This window comes from Neoarius graeffei, chromosome 4, assembly GCF_027579695.1.
Source record: "Neoarius graeffei isolate fNeoGra1 chromosome 4, fNeoGra1.pri, whole genome shotgun sequence".
Lineage (NCBI taxonomy): Eukaryota > Metazoa > Chordata > Actinopteri > Siluriformes > Ariidae > Neoarius > Neoarius graeffei.
Window position 1 is genome coordinate 109,467,767 of NC_083572.1, and position 22,667 is coordinate 109,490,433.

General features: G+C 39.8%; 1 protein-coding gene across 4 annotated transcripts in view; it reads right to left on the minus strand.

The window, feature by feature from the left end:
- Positions 1 to 16,519: 16,519 nt before the first annotated feature.
- The window catches only part of jade3 (jade family PHD finger 3), a 33,286-nt gene continuing 27,138 nt past the window's right edge, over positions 16,520 to 22,667 (minus strand). For all 4 annotated transcript variants that reach the window (XM_060920154.1, XM_060920157.1, XM_060920156.1 and 1 more), the window contains one exon: positions 16,520 to 17,692. In XM_060920154.1, coding sequence (XP_060776137.1) covers positions 16,890 to 17,692 — 803 coding nt within the window. In that variant the 3' untranslated portion in view covers positions 16,520 to 16,889. The remainder of the gene's footprint in view (positions 17,693 to 22,667) is intronic.

Consider the following 22,667-nt stretch of genomic DNA (forward strand, 5'->3'; position numbering starts at 1 on the left):
CTTGCTCGCTCGGTCAGTTTAGGTGGACGGCCATGTCTTGGTAGGTTTGCAGTTGTGCCATACTTTTTCCATTTTTGAATGATGGATTGAACAGTGCTTCTTGAGATGATCAGAGCTTGGGATATTTTTTTTATAACCTAACCCTGCTTTAAACTTCTCCAGAACTTTATCCCTGACCTGTCTGGTGAGTTCTTTGGTCTTCATGATGCTGTTTGTTCTTCAGTGTTCTCTAACAAACCACTCAGGCCTTCACAGAACAAAAGTATTTATGCTGAGAGTCAATTACACACAGTAGGACTCTATTAACTAATTAGATGACTTCTGAAGGCAATTGATTGCACTGGATTGTATTTAGAGGTATCAGAGTACAGGGGGCTGAATACTAATGCACACCACATTTTTCAGATTTTTATTTGTTTAAAATTTTGAAGACCATTTATCATTTTCATTTCACTTCACAATTCTGTGCTACTCTGTGTTGGTCTATCACATAAAATCTCAATAAAAAAATTTTAAGTTCGTGGTTGTAAGGTGGAAAAATGTGAAAAAGTTCAAGGGGTATGAATACTTTTTCAAGGCACTGTACATATCTGGATCCTGGATCCACTTACATATCCAGATTCGTCTCAAAATCTAAACAATTGTTCCTTGACCCATGGCTCACCTTTCCTCTAAATTTCATCAAAATGCGTTCACTACTTTTTGAGTTACACTTGGAAAAGCTAAAAATATCCTGGATCCACATACCGTACATGCCTGTTGGGAATATGTTGGGAACAGACAAACGGGCAAAAACACAATCTCCTCCAACACAGCTGGCCAAGGTAATGAGCTGTAAGTCTTTACTGAGCGTCTTGCAGAAGCAGCTTCAGTTCTTCTGGAGACTTTGCTTTGTCACACTTCCTTCTTATTTTTGCTGCAAAACCCACTTTTCCTCCAAAAAGTGGTCTCTTACACTCACTCTTATGCTGCTTTCTTTACTGACGTTTGTAACATTTCATTTTGTGCTGGATAACTAATGTTTGTAAATCTAAAATGTTTTAATCCTGACTTAATTTAGAAGTCATAAAATAAAAATCTGTAACACAGTTTGTACTAAAGAAATACTGTATAGGGTGCCAAAGAAATTTGCACAGTGGTGTATATCCTTGATGTTTTACTTTAGAAGGTGCGTGGTGCCTATACCTTTAAAGTAAAGTTTGTAGTCCTTAAGGTCCAGTTATGTTTGGAAAATACAGTATTTTAAATGTGTACTATAATTCTCATTTTCAGGTTTTTTATATATATATATATATATATATATATATATATATATATATATATATACACACACACACATACAGTGGTGCTTGAACGTTTGTGAACCCTTTAGAATTTTCTATATTTCTGCATAAATATGACCGAAAACAACATCAGATTTTCACACAAGTCCTAAAAGTAGATAAAGAGAACCCAGTTAAACAAATGAGACAAAAATATTATGCTTGGTTATTTATTTCTTGAGGAAAATGATCCAATATTACATATCTGTGAGCAGCGAAAGTGTGTGAACCTTTGCTTTCAGTATCTGGTGTGACCCCCTTGTGCAGCAATAACTGCAACTAAACGTTTCCGGTAACTGTTGATCAGTTCTGCACACCGGCTTGGAGGAATTTTAGCCCGTTCCTCCGTACAGAACAGCTTCAACTCTGGGATGTTGGTGGGTTTCCTCACATGAACTGCTCGCTTCAGGTCCTTCCACAACATTTCCATTGGATTAAGGTCAGGACTTTGACTTGGCCATGCCAAAACATTAACTTTATTCTTCTTTAACCATTCTTTGGTAGAACGACTTGTGTGCTTAGGGTCGTTGTCTTGGTGCATGACCCACCTTCTCTTGAGATTCAGTTCATGGACAGATGTCCTGACATTTTCCTTTAGAATTCGCTGGTATAATTCAGAATTCATTGTTCCATCAATGATGGCAAGCCGTCCTGGCCCAGATGCAGCAAAACAGGCCCAAACCGTGATACTACCACCACCATGTTTCACAGATGGGATAAGGTTCTTATGCTGGAATGCAGTGTTTTCCTTTCTCCAAACATAACGCTTCTCATTCAAACCAAAAAGTTATATTTTGGTCTCATCCATCCACAAAACATTTTTCCAATAGCCTTCTGGCTTGTGCACGTGATCTTTAGCAAACTGCAGATGAGCAGCAATGTTCTTTTTGGAGAGCAGTGGCTTTCTCCTTGCAACCCTGCCGTGCACACCATTGTTTTTCAGTGTTCTCCTGATGGTGGACTCGTGAACATTAACATTAGCCAATGTGAGAGAGGCCTTCAGTTGCTTAGAAGTTACCCTGGGGTCCTTTGTGACCTCGCCAACTATTACACGCCTTGCTCTTGGAATGATCTTTGTTGGTCAACCACTCCTGGGGAGGGTAACAATGGTCTTGAATTTCCTCCATTTGTACACAGTCTGTCTGACTCTGGATTGGTGGCTCGAACACGGGGCTCGAACCTGGACCTTCTTGCTGTGAGGCGACAGTGCTAACCACTACACCACCGTGCCACCCTATATACATGCAGTAATTTTAAATTTTAAAGTCGAAACATCATGGCTATGTATGATCACCAAAAAAGTAGACCTTAAGCAGTTTTTTTCACCAAGGACATCATATGACAAAAAGTAGAAGAAATATTTGATGCATTGACTGAAAACATGGGGTGGCACAGTGGTGTAGTGGTTAGCGTTGTCGCCTCATAGCAAGAAGGTCCGGGTTCGAGCCCCATGGCCGGCGAGGGCCTTTCTGTGTGGAGTTTGCATGTTCTCCCCGTGTCCGCGTGGGTTTCCTCCGGGTGCTTCGGTTTCCCCCACAGTCCAAAGACATGCAGGTTAGGTTAACTGGTGACTCTAAATTGACCGTAGGTGTGAATGCGAGTGTGAATGGTTGTCTGTGTCTATGTGTCAGCCCTGTCATGACCTGGCGACTTGTCCAGGGTGTACCCCGCCTTTCGCCTGTAGTCAGCTGGGATAGGCTCCAGCTTGCCTGCGACCCTGTAGAACAGGATAAAGCGGCTAGAGATGATGAGATATTTTTGTTTTAATATACAAATCAAAGTATTCAAACATATTACGCTCGTTTTCTTTTGTGTTAACCAGGACGTCCAGTTTAACCCGCAGCTTCGACTGACCCGCCAATGACCTCACTGGATTTCCCTACAATGGCTGGCATGGAGCTGCTCGCGCCGTCTCTTTGTCCTGCTTTACTTAACAAAACCTTTTCAGTGACAAAAGCAGAAGAAAAACAAAAAGCTCCTGTGCTTCATGGTATAGTGGAGCATTTACGCTGCACCCATAAGAGGTGATGTGGTCTGGATGACAGCAGATGACTTGCTTTTCTGCAGTGATCCTATACCGTACACAAACTCAAAAGGATCAGATGTGTTCTGTAGCTCTGTGTTTATTCATCTGTTCGCAGTAAAAACACATTTCCTGATGAATAATGGATTTCTACATCCATAGGGTTGCAGTTCAAGTTTAGTTTTAGGGTTTAATTCACATTAAAGGTGCAATTAGTGTTTTGAAGGAAGAACACACACAACAAATAAATAAATAAAATCAACGGGATGGTGTGATGGAAGCAGACTTACTGTTAAAACCATGAAGAAGTTGAGTATTTTCCAAGAACAGCATGCTCCCAAGTGTCTTATTCCACTCAGATCACAGCAATTTACCAACAATAAAAATTTTTTTATTTTTTAAAAGATAGATGTTGTACTTGTTCTGCTTATAGTTCATGATTAAGCACCAAAAAAACAAGTATCTCATGGCCAGGAATTATGTCGTAGCCGTGAAACACCCAAGTCGTGACTGAATTGTGCAAATTAACAGGTTGGGGATCGTCATACTTGGCTTACAGTTAATTATTTAGTGAAATTTTCAATTCATTTTGAGAATTTCTTTAAGATAACTCTTAAGCTAATGCTTTATCCATAATGACTCCATTACATCTTTATGCATCATTCAAAGATTAATGATAGTACACTATAATTCATTCAATCATTATTCCATGCTTTGGTTTCCATGATAACAGCAATCCAATTTTTCCACGTCTTACTAATTTTAAAACAACTGCTAGCACGAGTTAAGTACTTCATGGCGACGGAAAAAATAACCACCATGACACCGCAGCAGCTCTTTAGTTTTGTGGAGTGCTGAACGCTCACCACGCTTTGTTAGGAACCTGTACATGAATGGATTTATCCCTTTAGGCCAGTCATGTGGCACCAGTACAATGCGTAAAATCATGCAGATGCAAATCAAGAGCTTCAGCTCATGTTTACGTGAAACGTCAGAATGGGGATTTGATTTTCACACAGTCTCTGGAGTTCACACCGAATGATGTGAATAAAAACATCCAAGAAAAGGCCTTGTTGATGACAGAGGTCAGAGTTGAGGTTCGAGCAGGCAGACAGTAAAGCTACGGTAACTCAAAACAGCCACTCTTTACAACCGTGGTGAGCAGAAAACACACAAAACACATCGAACCTTGAGATAAGAGTATATCAATGTCTTGACTTAGAGAAATAATATCTCTTATTCTATCCACATTCACTGGATATGACCATTCGTGTGCTCTGATTGGCTACTCTACTACTAGGATATCAGCTCATATACCGTGAGTAAAGAAAAACAAAATGGCAGAGCGTGTTGCTGAACCAACCGAGGACAAAAACAAAAATACAAAAAAAAGCAAAAAATACAAAATAAAAGTATTTGATGGTAAGAACGTATCTTTTTTATTTTATATTTCAAGAATTATTATTATTGTATTTTTTACAAATTGCTAGTCATTTCGCCGGTTTGTTTACATTGTTCATCTTTAAGCATTAAAATTTGTTGTTTTTGACAGGTTCAAAGAGGTTTGAAAATTACAGAACTGAAATATCCAAGGAAGAAATTTTCAGAGAGTTTGTTCCAGTAACCTAATCAATATAAAATTAGATCATACTGACTGTACAGCTGCTGCCAGCACCTTTGATCTAAAGGTGGGGCTATTAAATATTAGATCTCTTACATCTAAAGCGCTAATGGTTAATGAACTCATTACTGATCAGGAGTTTAATGTACTGTGTTTAACAGAAACATGGATTAAGCCAAATGAATATATAGCATTAAATGAAGCGAGTCCTCCTGGATACAGTTATATACACCAGCCTCGTCTAACTGGCAGAGGAGGAGGCGTCGCGGTTATTTATAACGATTATCTAGGTGTAACACACAAACCTGGTTATAAATTTAATACATTTGAAGTTCTTCATACTCATATAATGTATGTAGCCTCGAAAAATAAGTCTACCCAGTTAATTCCATTGCTTATTATTTACAGGCCCCCGGGGCCATATTCTGAGTTTCTTTCTGAATTTGCAGATTTTATCTCAGATCTGGTTATTTCCTTAGACAAAGCTTTAGTTGTCGGAGATTTTAATATTCACTTCGATAACCCAGAAGACCTTTTAAAAACAGCGTTTGTGTCCATCTTAGATTCAGTCGGGATTAAGCAGAATGTCATAGGACTGACCCATAATGGTGGTCACACCCTTGATCTAATACTAACATTCAGATTAAACGTAGACAATATAGTCATACTTCCACAGTCTGAAGTTATCTCAGATCATTGTCTCATCTCATTCAAAATATGTCTGAGTAATAATATATGCACCTCACCACGCTACTGTATTAAACGTACATTCACGTCAACTACTGCACAGAGCTTTATAAATGATCTCCCAGAGCTGTCAACTTTGATTGGGTCACTGTCAGCCCCTGCAGAACTTGATCAGGCAACTGAATGCTTAGAGTCAACATTCCGCCATACTTTAGATAATGTAGCTCCTCTAAAAAGGAAAATGGTCAGAGACAAAAAATTAGCACCCTGGTATAATGATGACACTCGCACATTAAAACAGACCACTCGAAAATTGGAACGTAAATGGCGTCAAACAAAATTGGTAGTGTTCAAATTAGCTTGGAAGGAGAGCTTCCTGAAGTATAGAAAAGCTCTTAGTGCTGCGAGATCAACATATTTCTCCTCCCTAATAGAAGATAACAAAAATAATCCTAGATTCCTATTTAATACTGTAGCAAAATTAACCAGGAATAAGTCCACTATCAACACATGCACACCTGCAGTATGTAGTAGCAACGACTTCATGAATTTTTTTAATGACAAAATTGAGAATATCCGACAAAAAATTCAAACTACTAATTTAAGGTTAGACAATGAAAGTGACCTTGTAGTTAACAATATAACTGTATCAGATCATCAGTTAGAATGTTTTACTCCCCTAAAAGAAACTGAATTACTTTCATTAATCTCTACATCAAAAACCTCAACTTGTGTACTAGATCCCTTACCGACACATCTATTCAAACAGATAATGCCTGGAGTAATTGAACCGCTTCTAAAAATAATAAATTCTTCTCTTATGATTGGCTATGTACCCAAATCCTTTAAACTAGCAGTTATCAAACCCCTGATTAAAAAACCTGACCTTGATCCCTGTCAGCTGTCCAATTATCGGCCAATATCAAACCTCCCCTTTATCTCCAAGATCCTTGAAAAAGCTGTGGCACAGCAGTTATGCTTATTTACAAAGGAATAACATCCATGGATTGTATCAGTCAGGATTTAGACCTCATCATAGCACAGAGACAGCACTGGTTAAAGTAGTAAACGACCTACTGTTGGCGTCTGATCAGGGCTGTGTCTCGCTACTTGTGTTGCTTGACCTTAGTGCAGCATTTGATACCATTGATCATTCCATTCTTCTGGATAGACTAGAAAATGTTGTGGGAGTTAAGGGAACGGCCCTCTCCTGGCTCAGGTCTTATCTAACTGATCGTTATCAGTATGTTGATATAAATGGTGATATTTCTAGACGTACCGAGGTAAAGTTTGGTGTTCCACAAGGTTCTGTCTTGGGTCCACTGCTTTTTTCTCTATATATGTTACCTCTGGGCGATATTATTCGTAAACATTGTATTAGTTTCCACTGTTATGCTGATGACACACAGTTGTATGTCTCTGCAAAACCTGATGAGAGACACCAGCTTAATAGAATTGAGGAATGTGTTAAGGACATTAGACACTGGATGCTTATTAATTTCCTTCTGCTTAACTCTGACAAGACTGAAGTACTTGTGCTAGGACCACATGCAGCTAGAAGTAAGTTTTCTGATTACACAGTAACTCTGGATGGCCTTTCTGTTTTTTCACGTGCAACAGTAAAAGACCTCGGAGTGATTATTGACCCCAGTCTTTCATTTGAAACTCACATTGATGATATCACCCGGATAGCTTTCTTTCATCTCAGAAATATTGCAAAGATAAGAAATTTAATGTCATTGCATGATGCAGAAAAACTAGTCCATGCTTTCGTTACCTCCAGGTTGGATTATTGTAATGCCTTACTGTCTGGATGTTCCAATAAGTGCATAAACAAGCTCCAGTTAGTTCAAAATGCAGCAGCAAGAGTCCTTACTAGAACTAGAAAATATGACCCCATCACCCCTGTCTTATCCACACTGCATTGGCTCCCAATCAAATTTCGTATTGATTATAAAATACTACTATTGACCTTTAAAGCACTAAATGGTCTCGCACCACAGTACCTGAGTGAACTTCTGCTCCTCTATGACCCGCCACGCCTACTTAGATCAAAAGGTGCAGGCTATCTGCTGGTACCTCGTATAGTGAAGGCTACATCAGGGGCGGAGCCTTTTCTTACAAAGCCCCACTGTTATGGAACAGCTTTCCAAGTAATGTTCGGGAATCAGACACAGTCTCAGCATTTAAGTCTAGGCTGAAAACATATCTGTTTAGTCAAGCCTTTTGTTAATGGTGTTTATGAGGTAAAGGAGTAGATCTGGAGGGTCCTCAGACATAGAGTGTTTTGGTAAACTGGGATGTATGGATGCTGTCAGTCCCCACTCGCTTGCTCACTTGAGTTTGTTGACGGTGTAGTGGCTGGCTGCTTTATGTCCCGGGGCTCCCTCATGCCTGTGTTACCTTCTGGCTCTCTCCTTTTAGTTATGCTGTCATAGTTAGTTGCCGGAGTCCCTGCTTGTACTCGGTGCAATATGTATACTGTTCCTACTTGTTCAGGTGACATTGGGCATACCTAACCACCTGTGTTTTCTTTCCCTCCCCCCACCCCAAATCTGTCCCTCTGAGTTACATGGAGTCAACAGGAAATCTTTTGGTGGAGACGGTGGAGACCTCGACTGGCTATCGTAGCCTGCAGGGAATCGGCTGTCAGACATTCTGTCGCATGTCCCAGACCCGGTGAAATGTAACTGAATTGTCTTGGCCAGCCCTAAGGGTCCCATCTGCATCTCATCATTGCTGAGGAGTGTGCTCCCATCACCCAATCAAGCATCCAGCCAGAGCAGGTCATGATATTTTTTACCATATTAACATGCCATTGTTGTGTGTTATGCCTGATGTAAAGACTCTCGTCTCTGCGAGCCTACCACACAGATTTAATACTTGTCATTTTTAGGGCATACCTAACAACGTGTTTTCTTTCTCTCCCCCCCCCATCTGTCCCTCTGAGTTACATGTTGATCCTGGGATTGAGATGCTGGCCTCTTCTGCCCCTCAGACCTGCTTGATCCATCCTGGTGCCCTGTGTCTGGTCGGAGTTTTATCGCACCGCCCCTGTGAAGGACGGCCCCATGAGGACAGTTGAGGGTTATACCTGTTAAAACTGTTAATATTATAGTCAGGCTGTCTGTTGTTGCCCAAATGAGGATGGGTTCCCTTTTGAGTCTGGTTCCTCTCGAGGTTTCTTCCTCATGTCGTCTGAGGGAGTTTTTCCTTGCCACCGTCGCCACAGGCTTGCTCATTGGGGATAGATTAGGGATAAAATTAGCTCATGTTTTAAGTCGTTCAAATTCTGTAAAGCTGCTTTGCGACAATGTTTATTGTTAAAAGCGCTGTACAAATAAACTTGATTTGATTTGATTTGAAGAATTAAATAAATGTCTAAAGCGATTCTATACCTCGACATGACAGCGAGACGGCACTTTCTACAAAGAAACAACACTCAAGTCAATTCGTGCCGCCATCGATAGGTTTTTAAGAAGTCCGCCTGAGTGGAAATGATTTTGTCGGACGTTTTGTATAAAGTTTTTATTGATCGAATTTGCTAAAAATGCTCTGTTTCTCAAAATCCAGTGAATGTGGATAGAATAAAACAGTTATTCCACTCAATCTTGTCGTACTCGGTGCTATGCGCCTTGTCAGCTATCAGTTCATGTACAACTCGATTTCATGGAATAACTGATAAATATCATAAAATCATATATGACATGATAACCGTAGAGCATTCTGTGACTATGGCATTAGCTATACAGGTATGGAATAACCACACCAGAGTCGCTACTGTTATACTATACTGCTAATAATTCACTGACATGTACTGTTACATTAATCAAACCAAATTATACGGTCATACTGAGAGAATACATGGCCTAATGTTTAGAGAAGCAGCTTTGGGACCAAAAGGTTCTTGGTTTGATTCCCTGGACCAGCAGGAATGGTTGAAGTGCCCTTAAGCAAGGCACCTAACCCCCATCTGCTCCGGGTACATTGTACGTCACTCTGGAAAAGAGCGTCTGCTAAATGCCTGTAATGTAATGTAATGTAATGTAATACTGGTAGCTTTGGGAAAACTTTCCAGTTTGTTGTAATGCTTTGCTTTCTGCTGCTTCAAACTCATTTCAGCACTTCCCATCCCTGTAACACAACACATACTTGTTTGTAAAGTCGACGCCCATCAGTATCTCCCATTAAAGCCAGGTTCCTGCTTCTAAAAGGTTTTTATTGACTTGCTCACCAGACCGAACAAAGCAAACACTCAATTCAAACTCAGTTCACTCTTACAAGTAATAATCAATACGCCTGAGGCAGCACTAAATTTAGTGCTTCCAAACAACTGAAATTAAATAATTTTTTTGAAAAAGTGAGCCGATCTAATTCAGATCGCTTTCTCTCTGAGCTATATACACAATAAATTACCAGATATTAAACTTATGTCAGTCGTTACAGACTCAAGAGATCATGGCTTATCCTATAACTGTTTATGTCGTTCATGATCTTCTCTCTGGAACACCGAGTGTGTTTACTTTAAAATCATGTGGCAATAATTACTCAAATAAACTCCACAAACTAAATATTTAAGTTCATCCCGTGCATTGAGATCATTAATTAATTGTATTAATATGATGTCTGGGTTTTGGAGTGAAGATGATCATTCATTATGTAAGAAATAACACTTGGTATCATCCAGGTTTCGGGGGAAAAAAAGAATAAAATAATTATCTATGCAAATAATGCCGACTTGGTGAATCATGGACCTTCGAACAGATTCAACTGCGAATGCAAAAGAAAAAAAAAAGAACGAAATTGTAAGAACTCCTGACAAACTAGTTTGCATTTCAAAGTGTATTCCAATAGGCTGTCCTTTAAAAAAAAGGTCAATTTCAATATACAGTGGTGCTTGAAAGTTTGTGAACCCTTTAGAATTTTCTATATTTCTGCATAAATATGACCTAAAACATCATCAGATTTTCACACAAGTCCTAAAAGTAGATAAAGAGAACCCAGTTAAACAAATGAGACAAAAATATTATACTTGGTCATTTATTTATCGAGGAAAATGATCCAATATTGCATATCTGTGAGTGGCAAAAGTATGTGAACCTCTAGGATTAGCAGTTAATTTGAAGGTGAAATTAGAGTCAGGTGTTTTCAATCAATGGGATGACAATCAGGTGTGAGTGGGCACCCTGTTTTATTTAAAGAACAGGGATCTATCAAAGTCTGATCTTCACAACACATGTTTGTGGAAGTGTATCATGGCACAAACAAAGGAGATTTCTGAGGACCTCAGAAAAAGCGTTGTTGATGCTCATCAGGCTGGAAAAGGTTACAAAACCATCTCTAAAGAGTTTGGACTCCACCAATCCACAGTCTGACAGATTGTGTACAAATGGAGGAAATTCAGGACCATTGTTACCCTCCCCAGGAGTGGTCAACCAACAAAGATCACTCCAAGAGCAAGGCGTGTAATAGTCGGCGAGGTCACAAAGGACCCCAGCATAACTTCTAAGCAACTGAAGGCCTCTCTCAAATTGGTTAAGGTTAATGTTCATGAGTCCACCATCAGGAGAACACTGAACAAAAATGGTGTGCATGGCAGGGTTGCAAGGAGAAAGCCACTGCTCTCCAAAAAGAACATTGCTGCTCGTCTGCAGTTTGCTAAAGATCACGTGGACAAGCCAGAAGGCTATTGGAAAAATGTTTTGTGGATGGATGAGACCAAAATAGAACTTTTTGGTTTAAATGAGAAGCATTATGTTTGGAGAAAGGAAAACACTGCATTCCAGCATAAGAACCTTATCCCATCTGTGAAACATGGTGGTGGTAGTATCATGGTTTGGGTCTGTTTTGCTGCATCTGGGCCAGGACGGTTTGCCATCATTGATGGAACAATGAATTCTGAATTATACCAGCAAATTCTAAAAGAAAATGTCAGGACATCTGTCCATGAACTGAATCTCAAGAGAAGGTGGGTCATGCAGCAAGACAACGACCCTAAGCACACAAGTCGTTCTACCAAAGAATGGTTAAAGAAGAATAAAGTTAATGTTTTGGAATGGCCAAGTCAAAGTCCTGACCTTAATCCAATGGAAATGTTGTGGAAGGACCTGAAGCGAGCAGTTCATGTGAGGAAACCCACCAACATCCCAGAGTTGAAGCTGTTCTGTACGGAGGAACGGGCTAAAATTCCTCCAAGCCAGCGTGCAGGACTGATCAACAGTTACCGGAAATGTTTAGTTGCAGTTATTGCTGCACAAGGGGGTCACACCAGATACTGAAAGAAAAGGTTCACATACTTTTGCCACTCACAGATATGTAATATTGGATCACTTTCCTCAATAAATAAATAACCAAGTATAATATTTTTGTCTGAGTTATTTAACCGGGTTCTCTTTATCTACTTTTAGGACTTGTGTGGAAAATCTGATGATGTTTTAGGTCATATTTATGCAGAAATGTAGAAAATTCTAAAGGGTTCACAAACTTTCAAGCACCACTGTATAGCATCAGGTAAGAAATGATGAAAAAGGACAGTACTCGTATCCAAACGTGACACATAATTCATGCACACTGTTACAGTGTTCTCCATTTCCTGCAGTAGCACACAGTAGACACTACTGCTTGGGGGGTTCCTGGAAGAACACTGAGGGTCGTGTTGCACAGAGCACCATCAATCTAGATGTGTAAATTATTTCTCCTGGGAATTATGACCAGAAATAATGTCATGAATCCTGACATGTGGAGACATGGCTTGTTATTTCTCACATTTCTGTTCTATTGTACTTTGTAAGTCATGTGTAAATATCTGTATGATTATTCGGGCGGCATGGTGGTGTAGTGATTAGCACGGTTGCCTCACAGCAAGAAGGTTCCGGGTTCGAGCCCAGCGGCCGGCGAGGGCCTTTCTGTGCGGGGTTTGTATGTTCTCCCCGTGTCTGCGTGGGTTTCCTCCGGGTGCTCCGGTTTCCCCTACAGTCCAAAGACGTGCAGTTAGGTTGACGTGCGGCAGCCTTGGGCTGAAGGTACCGAACCCCTGACTGCTCCCCAGGCGCTGTAGTGTGGCTGCCCACTGCTCTGTGTGCGTGTGTGTTCACTGCTTCAGACGGGTTAAATGCAGAGGATGAATTTCACTGTGCTTGAAGTGTGCATGTGACAAAGGTTTCTTCTTCTTCACACAACTATCGCTGTGGTGCGCAGACAGGACGTGCTCGTCTCCTCGCTCATGGCAGTCTTGCTCCTCTTTATACTTCAATTATGAAAATGTATTCAAAGCAATGTGTTGTGCAGCATTTCAGGGATGGGTGGTTTAATGGTATGTGTCCACACATGCATGTCTTATTACACATCACATGAGGCAGATGAGGCAGTTCACATCCAAGATCTGCCTCATTTGTGCAGTGTATGATGGCGAAAACCACAGAGTTCAACAGATCTAAACTTTATGCAAATGAGCGCAGCTGCCGTGATGATCCAATCAGGTGAGGGCTTCACTAAAAGGAAGCTGTTTGAATCATCAAGGTCAAAGTTGAAGAGTAGTAATGGGATTTGCATTACTTTTTAGTGAGTCTGTGAATCATTTGGCTCAACTTACTAATAAGAATCAACTCTTTCAACTCATAAATGACTCATTGGCATTTTTTTTTTAACTGAGCAGAATTCTGTGATAATTTGGACTGGTTTTGATGATATAAGGGACACAAGTCTTGGGATAGAAACTCTGATCCTTTTTAATGAGTCGGTGAATCATTTGGCTCAGCTCACCAATAAGAATCGACTCTTTCAGCTCCTAAACGATTCATTGGCATTTTTCCCCCCACTGGGCAGAATTCTGTGATAATTTGGACTTTTTTTTTTGATGATACAAGGGACACAAGCCTTGGGATAGAAACTCTGGTTCTTGTTAGTGATTTAGTAAATCATTTGGTTCAGCTCACCAAAAAGAATCGACTCTTTCTGCTCACAAATGACTCATTGACTTTTTTTTCCACTGGGCAGAATTCTGTGATAATTTGGACTTTTTAAAACTTTTTTTTAACTGAACTTTTTTGATGACATAAGGGACAAAAGTCTTGGGAATAAACTCTGGTTGTTTTTAATGAGTCAGTGAATCATTTGGTCCAGCTCACCAATAAGAATCGACTCTTTCAACTCATAAATGACTCATTAACTTTTTTTTTAACTGGGCAGAATTCCGTGATAATTTGAATGATTTTTAAAAAATGATCTAGGGGACACAAATCTTGGGATAGAAATTGGTTCTTTTTAGTGAGTCAGTGAATCATTTGGCTCAGCTTACCAATAAGAATTGACTCTTTCAGCTCATAAATGACTCACTGGCATTTTTTGTTTGTTTTTTACTGGGCAAAATTCTGTGATAATTTGGATGATTTTTTTTATGATCTAAGGGACAAGTCTTGGGATGGAAACTCTGGTTCTTTAGTGAGTCAGTGAATCATTTGGCTCAGGTCACCAAGAAGAATCAAACACCTTTGGCTAATAAATGACTCATTGCCATCTTATGGACACTGGGATATTTTAAACATTTATTAAAATAAAAGATGGCATCAGGGAATTCCAGTTCTTTTCAGTGAATCATTTGGTTCAGCTCACCAATAAGAATTGACTCTTTCAGCTCATAAACGATTCATTGGCATTTTTTTCCCATTGGGCAGAATTCTGTGATAATTTGGACTTTTTTTTTTTTGATGATACAAGGGACACAAGCCTTGGGATAGAAACTCTGGTTCTTTTTAGTGATTCAGTGAATCATTTGGTTCAGCTCACCAAAAATAATCGACTCTTTCTACTCATAAATGACTTATTGGCATTTCTTATTTTACTGGGCAGAATTCTGTGATAATTTGGATCATTTTTTAATGATATAAAGGGACCAGTCTTGGGATAGAAACTGGTTCTTTTTAGTGAGTCAGTGAATCATTTGGCTCAGTTTACCAACACTTTGGCTAATAAATGACTCATTGCCATCTTTTGGACACTGGGATATTTTAAACGTTTATCAAAATAAAAGACGGCATAGAGGAATTCCAGTTCTTTTCAGTGAATCATTTGGCTCAGGTCACCAATACGAATCGACTCTTTCAGCTCTCGTTAGTATATTTTTGCTTTTTAACTGGGCAGAATTCTGTGATAATTTGGATGATTTTTTTAGAACCTAGGGGACACAAGTCTTGGGATAGAAACTCTAGTTCTTTTTAGTGAGTCAGTGAATCATTTGGCTCAGCTCACCAGTAAGAATCGACTCTTTCAGCTCATAAATGACTCATTGACTTTTTTGTTTTGTTTTTTACTGGGCAAAATTCTGTGATAATTTGTTTTTTTTGATGATATAAGGGACAAGTCTTGGGATAGAAAATCCGGTTCTTTTATACACTGGACTTTTTTGATGACATGAGAGGCAGAGGTCTTGGGATAGAAACTCTGGTTCCTTTTAGTGAATCATTTGACTCAGCTTACCAACAAGAGTCAAACACTTTTGGCTAACAAATGACTCCTTGCCATGTTTTGGACACTGTGATATTTTAAACATTTATTAAAATAAAAGATGGCATCAGGGAATTCCTGTTGTTTTCAGTGAGTCAGTGAATCATTTGGCTCCGTTCACCAATAAGTATCGACTCTTTTGCCTCACAAATGACTGCCATTTTTTCTAAAATGAACAAAGTTCTGTGATATTTTTTGGAGTAAAGGATAAAGTGGACACAAGTCTTGGGATGGGAGTTCCAGTTCTTTTTAGTGAATCAATTTGGCTGAGCTCACCAATATGAATTTAATCTTTTGTCTCCCAAATGACTCATTATCATTTAATTTCAATCTGGACAAACTTTGTGATATTGAAAACTTTTTTTTTTAAATAAATGATGCCATGAGGGACTCAAGTCATGGGATGAGAATTCCAGTTCTTTTCAGTGACTCAGTGAATCACTTGATTCAGCTTACAAATACGAGTTGACTCTTTTGACTCAAATGACTCCTTGCCTTTTTTTTTTTTAGACAAAGTTTGCAATATTTTAAAAACGTTTTTAATAAATCGTATTCACAATCGCAGGGGATACAAGTCATGTTTCAGGGCTAAACATAAACATGACCAATAAAAAGACAAATTCTACTCCTGCTTTGTTTTTAGTTGAATAACTGAACCAGGATAAAGTGGTTATACTAAAAGATAAATTAATTCCTGCTAACAAAACATCTCCGGTGTTGAAAGGAGGTTTCCATGGAAGCATTTTGATTAATTCACACTGGAAGAGCAACAATCTTGCGGACATCTTTAAAAAAAAAAAAGAGGAAGCAGAAAGAAAAAACGAGTCGGCTCTTGAGAACTGACTCGGAGTCAGCTTCTTGACGAACGATGCATCGGTAAGAAAGACGGAGGCTGTGAAAAGACACAAAAAGTCCAAGCGGGGACACGGTGTCTCTTCAGCTTTCATATGACAAACGTTGATTTGGTTCGATATCTAATTTACTTCTTGTGAACTGGTTTCTTAAAAGTATCAGAAAATGGTCGAGCGAGCATCACATTGAACACTCACTCTCTCTAAAAATAAAAAATACTGAAATCGCGTCCCACACTGCACCCTAGTGGCCACATGTTATAGTTTTAAATACGTTTTAATTTCATTGGCAGGTTCATCCTAGCGATACTTTCCAACATGATAAAGATTGAGGAGTTAAAAATATCGCATTATTAAAAAAATAATAATAAAAGTCGACTCTCGTTCAATACATATACATGTTCCGGCTATTCGAAAGAATTTTAAAATAAAACAAGAGGAATGCTATGGATCTGTTAAGCATGCTAATGCTAAATACCAGAGAGACACAAATCCACGTTGTCAGACTCGAGCGTTGTCGTTCTTATGAGTTTATTTATTTGCATAACCATAAGAATGTTTGGAGGATGCGGGAAATCAACATCACTCCTGAACACACAAGCTAATATATACACAAACTAAAAATCGTTATTTTTTTGAACCAGTATACAGAAAAACACTGCTAGACGCTCTGGAAGTCGGACAGCGCGGTCTCCCGTGTGTAGTTCATAAGGCAGCTCCAATGCGATGGAAAGACCACGTTCTGAAATCCGCCATGGCACTTTTGAGAACCCGTGGGCCGGCGCGACGGCAGACCGTTCCTCCTGCGGTACGCGACAGTGCTTTACGTTTCCGGACCTACAGCAGTTGGCTAGGGATTTTTTTGTTTTGCACCTGCAAGCTCGTCACCTTTGCACAGAAGTCCTGGTACCTAAAGAAACGCTCCCTCGAGTTCCTCCACGCCCATAACCACCAGCCGGGCTCCTCTCGCTCAGCCCTCTCGCCGCTCTCTGTCGCTTGCCTTTGGCTTCAGGTTCCGAATCGCTGAGCTCGAGATCAGGGCAGTACCCGTCACTTTCCTGGTATCCTCTTCCACTCTTTGGTGCTCGCTCGGCGCTCGGTGCTTTGGCGCAGTTCGTCCGGTCTTTGTTTTTATGGCCGTTCTTGTTGGCGCTCCAGAGATCCGCAGTAGTCCGTACCAGGCTGACGGTGGCTTCTTTTAGCGTTCTGCTGAACTGCTCCATTGTGGATTTATGAAACGTACCTGGTTGACCTTTCCCAGGATGTTTCTCGCACGTTCCCTGTTCGGGTGGAGGAGTCGGGTGGCAGGAAGCGTTTCTCGGAACCGCAGGCTTCTCCATGATGCCGTTGGACTTCAGTGAATGCTGGTGTGGGTGTGGTCGATCCTGCTCGGGCTTGGCCGAGTGGCCGTGCAGGGCGGCGTGCAGCGCCAGAGGTTTTCCCGTCGGCTTGGCGATGGGGACGATGCCGTTGGTTCGCTCCTCCCTCGGCGCTCGGCTGTGCTGGAGCTGAGGTTTGCCCTGCCCCATCCCGGCCCCGCTCACGTCATACACGTTACTGCTGTTATCCGGGCACAGCGGCCCGTTTCCTGACTTGGTGCTGGCATTGCTTTTGATTTTGAGTTTGATGGTTATCCTGGGAGGAGGCGGGAAGATCAGGTTCTCCACGTTCGACGACACGGGCAGTTCTGCGCACACGGAAAATGGTGGATTAAGTGCAAAAGTTAAAATTGTACATCGGAAATCTTTTACTAGATAGAACTTTCCTCGTTCTTTATTTGCTCCTGTTTTCTGCTAATCGTATCATAAAATCAATTGACGCCATCTCCGACACACTCGTTGATATTTTTATCGTTCTCAGAAAATAGCGAGGACTTCCCTTCCTGGAGTGTCTTTACACCGAGACGCAAAACCTCTGACGTGACAAATTCACAAGAGACGAATAATAATTACTCCACCTCGCTGTGTAAAACTAATCTCATTACTATATAGGGAGGAGTCGTTTTATTCCTGTACCTCAGAGACCTGTGCAGCTCGTGGTGATTACGCCTTACTCGCCATTACGCTGTGTTTATTGTGCTGTCTGTTAAGGCCTCTGCATGCTCGTGCGACAAGGCTTTCGCAGATAGCTTTTTGCAGACAGTTGTAATTTATTGTTGAGCGGGGATAATAGGCGTGCGTGATGTTATTCACCGGCACAACGCAAGGGGGCACGAAGTCGCTAGGAGTAGTTGGTGGGTGTGGTTAGTGGAGTGTTTATCCTCCGGTTACTTATAATGACTAGAACTTTTTTTTTTTTTTTATAATGACTAGAACTGGAGTCGTATAGATGTCCGTACTTCCTCAATCAACCGCTGTTCATGCTGCTCCATCTTCGCTCGTGTTTTTAAAAATGCCGATCGTGAAAACAAACCAAACCGGGAAAGTAGGGAAGCGGAAGTGTGTGTACAGCGGATGCAGAGTGGACCAATCAGAGCCCTCTTGTCTGCGAGGCTTCTGCGGTGGTCACAATTTTTGGGAAGTGTGCGCAGAGCGTCTGCGAAGGTGGGGGGGCTACGCAGACACTGTCTGCGACGCTATCTGCGAGGACTGGGTTGTCAGCATAAATTGGCCTTTACACACTGCCATTTTGTCTACTGTCGATGGCCGTGTTCGCTTCCGTCTCTGACTCCTGTACCGTTAGACCAAGAGAACGTCTTGGAGAACGCTTTCTGTTCCATTCTACTGTACGCTTATACACCCATCAGCCTTAACGTTAAAACCACTGACAGGTGAAGAACGTTGATTCTCTCATTAAGGGGTGGGATATATCCGTATTAAAACCACTGACAGGTGAAGAACGTTGATTCTCTCATTAAGGGCTGGGATATATCCGTATTAGGCAACAGGAAAGTGAACAGCCAGTTCTTGAAGTTGGTGTGTTGGAAGCAGGAAAAATGGGCGAGTGTACGCTGCAAACAACTGAAAACTGAACTTGAGGAGAAAATTCCTTAACACTAGTGAAATGATCTCGCTGCATGGACAGATAATTTTACTTGACAAGACATCTCGGAATAAGTTGGTTACAATCTAGAACGAGTTTTAATAATCTCAGAGTTGGCGTCTTGGTTTCTTCTAATAGGAAATACGAGATCGTTTCAACTATACTCAAGATATTCTAATTTGCTAAGATGACATTTTTGCAGCGTAGAATACAAGACGCCAACTCTGAGATTATTAAAACTAGTTCTAGATCGTAACCAACTTATTCCGAGATGTCTTGTCAAGTAAAATTATCTGTCCATGCAGCGAGATCATTTCACTAGTGTTAAGGAATTTTCTCCTCAAGTTCAGTTTTCAGTTGTTTGCAGTGTAAGGAGCGACGTGGACAAGAGCCAGACTGGGAGGGAGGGAGGGAGGGAGGGATGGATGACTGGGTCTGATGTAACGATCTCTGGGCTCGTTTGGTTTTTCTGCTTTGTGTTGGCTCCTCCCACCGTCTCACCTGAGGCCCATCTCACCTGGTTCTGCCTCAATATAAGATCAGTTTGGCAGATACCAGAGAGACAGACAGACGTCCTTTTTGGGCCTTCTTGGTTTGTGTTTTTTTTTTTTTTACCCCTCTGGTATATAACGCGGGGGATATACGGTAGCTATCACTCCGTCCGTCCATCCATCCATCTGTAAACATTTTAGTTTCCGGAGCATAACTCAAAAACCATTACGAATTTTTTCACGAAACCTGACAGTTAAGTGACTAGAAGAGTTGTGCCTTTTGGCATTTTGTGATTTCTATTTTTTTCCATGGCAACCAATTCAACTTAGGAAAATTTGGAATGGGGTTTCATGCTCCACTCCATCTCCTGATGACCCTTGTTTCCCCCCCCTTATTTATTTATTTTCTTTTTTCAGTGCACCACACCTTGTGTTCCATTGATCAGGACACTTTCCTTACGCCACTGATTACTGCCTGTCCATACCAACCCATTTGTTTATTTTGTTTGCCTTTAACTCTTTCTTCAGTTCAAGTTTTGTTTATTTCAATAAATCCTTGAGTTTATTGAAATAAATCAATATTTATTGAGGGCGGCACGGTGGTGCAGTGGTTAGCACGGTCGCCTCACAGTAAGAACAGGGTATCTGCACATTTTTCCCAAGTACAAATTTAAAAGACTTTTTATTTATTTATTTATTTTAAATATTTTTTTGGGGGGCTTTTTTCACCTTTATTGGATAGGACAGTGTAAAGACAGGAAATGAGCGGGAGAGAGAGACGGGGAGGGATCGGGAAATGACCTCGGGTCGGAATCGAACCCGGGTCCCCGGATTTATGGTATGGCGCCTTATCCACCTGAGCCACGAGTGATTATTAAAATGCTATAAAATTGAGATTAGTTAAAATTATTATTAAAAAAGTAGTAATTATTATTATTATTATTATTATTATTAGTAGTAGTAGTAGTGATACAAACAAATTCATGGATTATAGATAATTTGTTTTTAATAGTGAACATTGATACAACAATTGTACTGATAACATTAACAAGTATTACTAGTAGTGTTATTGTTTATTATTATTATTATTATTAGTAGTAGTACAGTTATTTTATATCAATGTTCACTATTTAATTTGTTTGTATTCTACCAATTACTACTTTAATAATTATTTGTAATAATTTTTAATAACTTAATTTTATAACATTTAATAATCCCTAGTACTTATTAATCACTAATTCATAAGTAGTAATGATTAATAATCAATAATAATTACTATTACTAATTATTAGTAGTGGTTGTTAATATTATTATTATTATTATTATATTAAAAACACTGTTGTAGACGATAAGTAATAAAACAAAACCTTTTTGTACAAATTATTTATATTGTACTACATTTAGAATTATTGTATTTTCTGGAGTTCTTTTTAATTGAGTTTTGGAATAAAGGTTGTTTATATATTTATATTAAACTTAGTACAATAAACAGTGTTATGTAAAAAAATGATGCTAATCATTATTATTATGTCCTATAAGTCCCATTTTCCACCTGACTCTTGTGCGCATGCGCGAACCCCCCTGCGTTTCACTCCGGAGCGCTTGACCTCTAACACACACACACACACACGCGCGCGCGCGCGCCTCGTGTCCGTGAAAAGCCAGTTTCCCAGTCCGCCATGTCCCCAGCGCTGCGTTATCGTCTTTAAACACATTTGTGCGATCCAGCGCTTTTCATCGCAAACGATTCTTCTCCTTATTTTGGGGGTATTTGTCATCCCCCAACCACTTGTGATTAAACAGACATCTTCCCATAATTATCAACGCTTTCTAGCGCCTGCGTAAGCTACCTGCGCATCTCACTTTTTTTTTAAAATATTTTTTTGGGGCTTTTTTCACCTTTATTGAATAGGACAGTGTAGAGACAGGAAATGAGCGGGAGAGAGAGACGGGGAGGGATCGGGAAATGACCTCGGGTCGGAATCGAACCCGGGTCCCCGGATTTATGGTATGGCGCCTTATCCACCTGAGCCACGAGTGATTATTAAAATGCTATAAAATTGAGATTAGTTAAAATTATTATTAAAAAAGTAGTAATTATTATTATTATTATTATTATTAGTAGTAGTAGTAGTAGTGATACAAACAAATTCATGGATTATAGATAATTTGTTTTTAATAGTGAACATTGATACAACAATTGTACTGATAACATTAACAAGTATTACTAGTAGTGTTATTGTTTATTATTATTATTATTATTAGTAGTAGTACAGTTATTTTATATCAATGTTCACTATTTAATTTGTTTGTATTCTACCAATTACTACTTTAATAATTATTTGTAATAATTTTTAATAACTTAATTTTATAACATTTAATAATCCCTAGTACTTATTAATCACTAATTCATAAGTAGTAATGATTAATAATCAATAATAATTACTATTACTAATTATTAGTAGTGGTTGTTAATATTATTATTATTATTATTATATTAAAAACACTGTTGTAGACGATAAGTAATAAAACAAAACCTTTTTGTACAAATTATTTATATTGTACTACATTTAGAATTATTGTATTTTCTGGAGTTCTTTTTAATTGAGTTTTGGAATAAAGGTTGTTTATATATTTATATTAAACTTAGTACAATAAACAGTGTTATGTAAAAAAATGATGCTAATCATTATTATTATGTCCTATAAGTCCCATTTTCCACCTGACTCTTGTGCGCATGCGCGAACCCCCCTGCGTTTCACTCCGGAGCGCTTGACCTCTAACACACACACACACACACGCGCGCGCGCGCGCCTCGTGTCCGTGAAAAGCCAGTTTCCCAGTCCGCCATGTCCCCAGCGCTGCGTTATCGTCTTTAAACACATTTGTGCGATCCAGCGCTTTTCATCGCAAACGATTCTTCTCCTTATTTTGGGGGTATTTGTCATCCCCCAACCACTTGTGATTAAACAGACATCTTCCCATAATTATCAACGCTTTCTAGCGCCTGCGTAAGCTACCTGCGCATCTCACTTTTTTTTTAAAATATTTTTTTGGGGCTTTTTTCACCTTTATTGAATAGGACAGTGTAGAGACAGGAAATGAGCGGGAGAGAGAGACGGGGAGGGATCGGGAAATGACCTCGGGTCGGAATCGAACCCGGGTCCCCGGATTTATGGTATGGCGCCT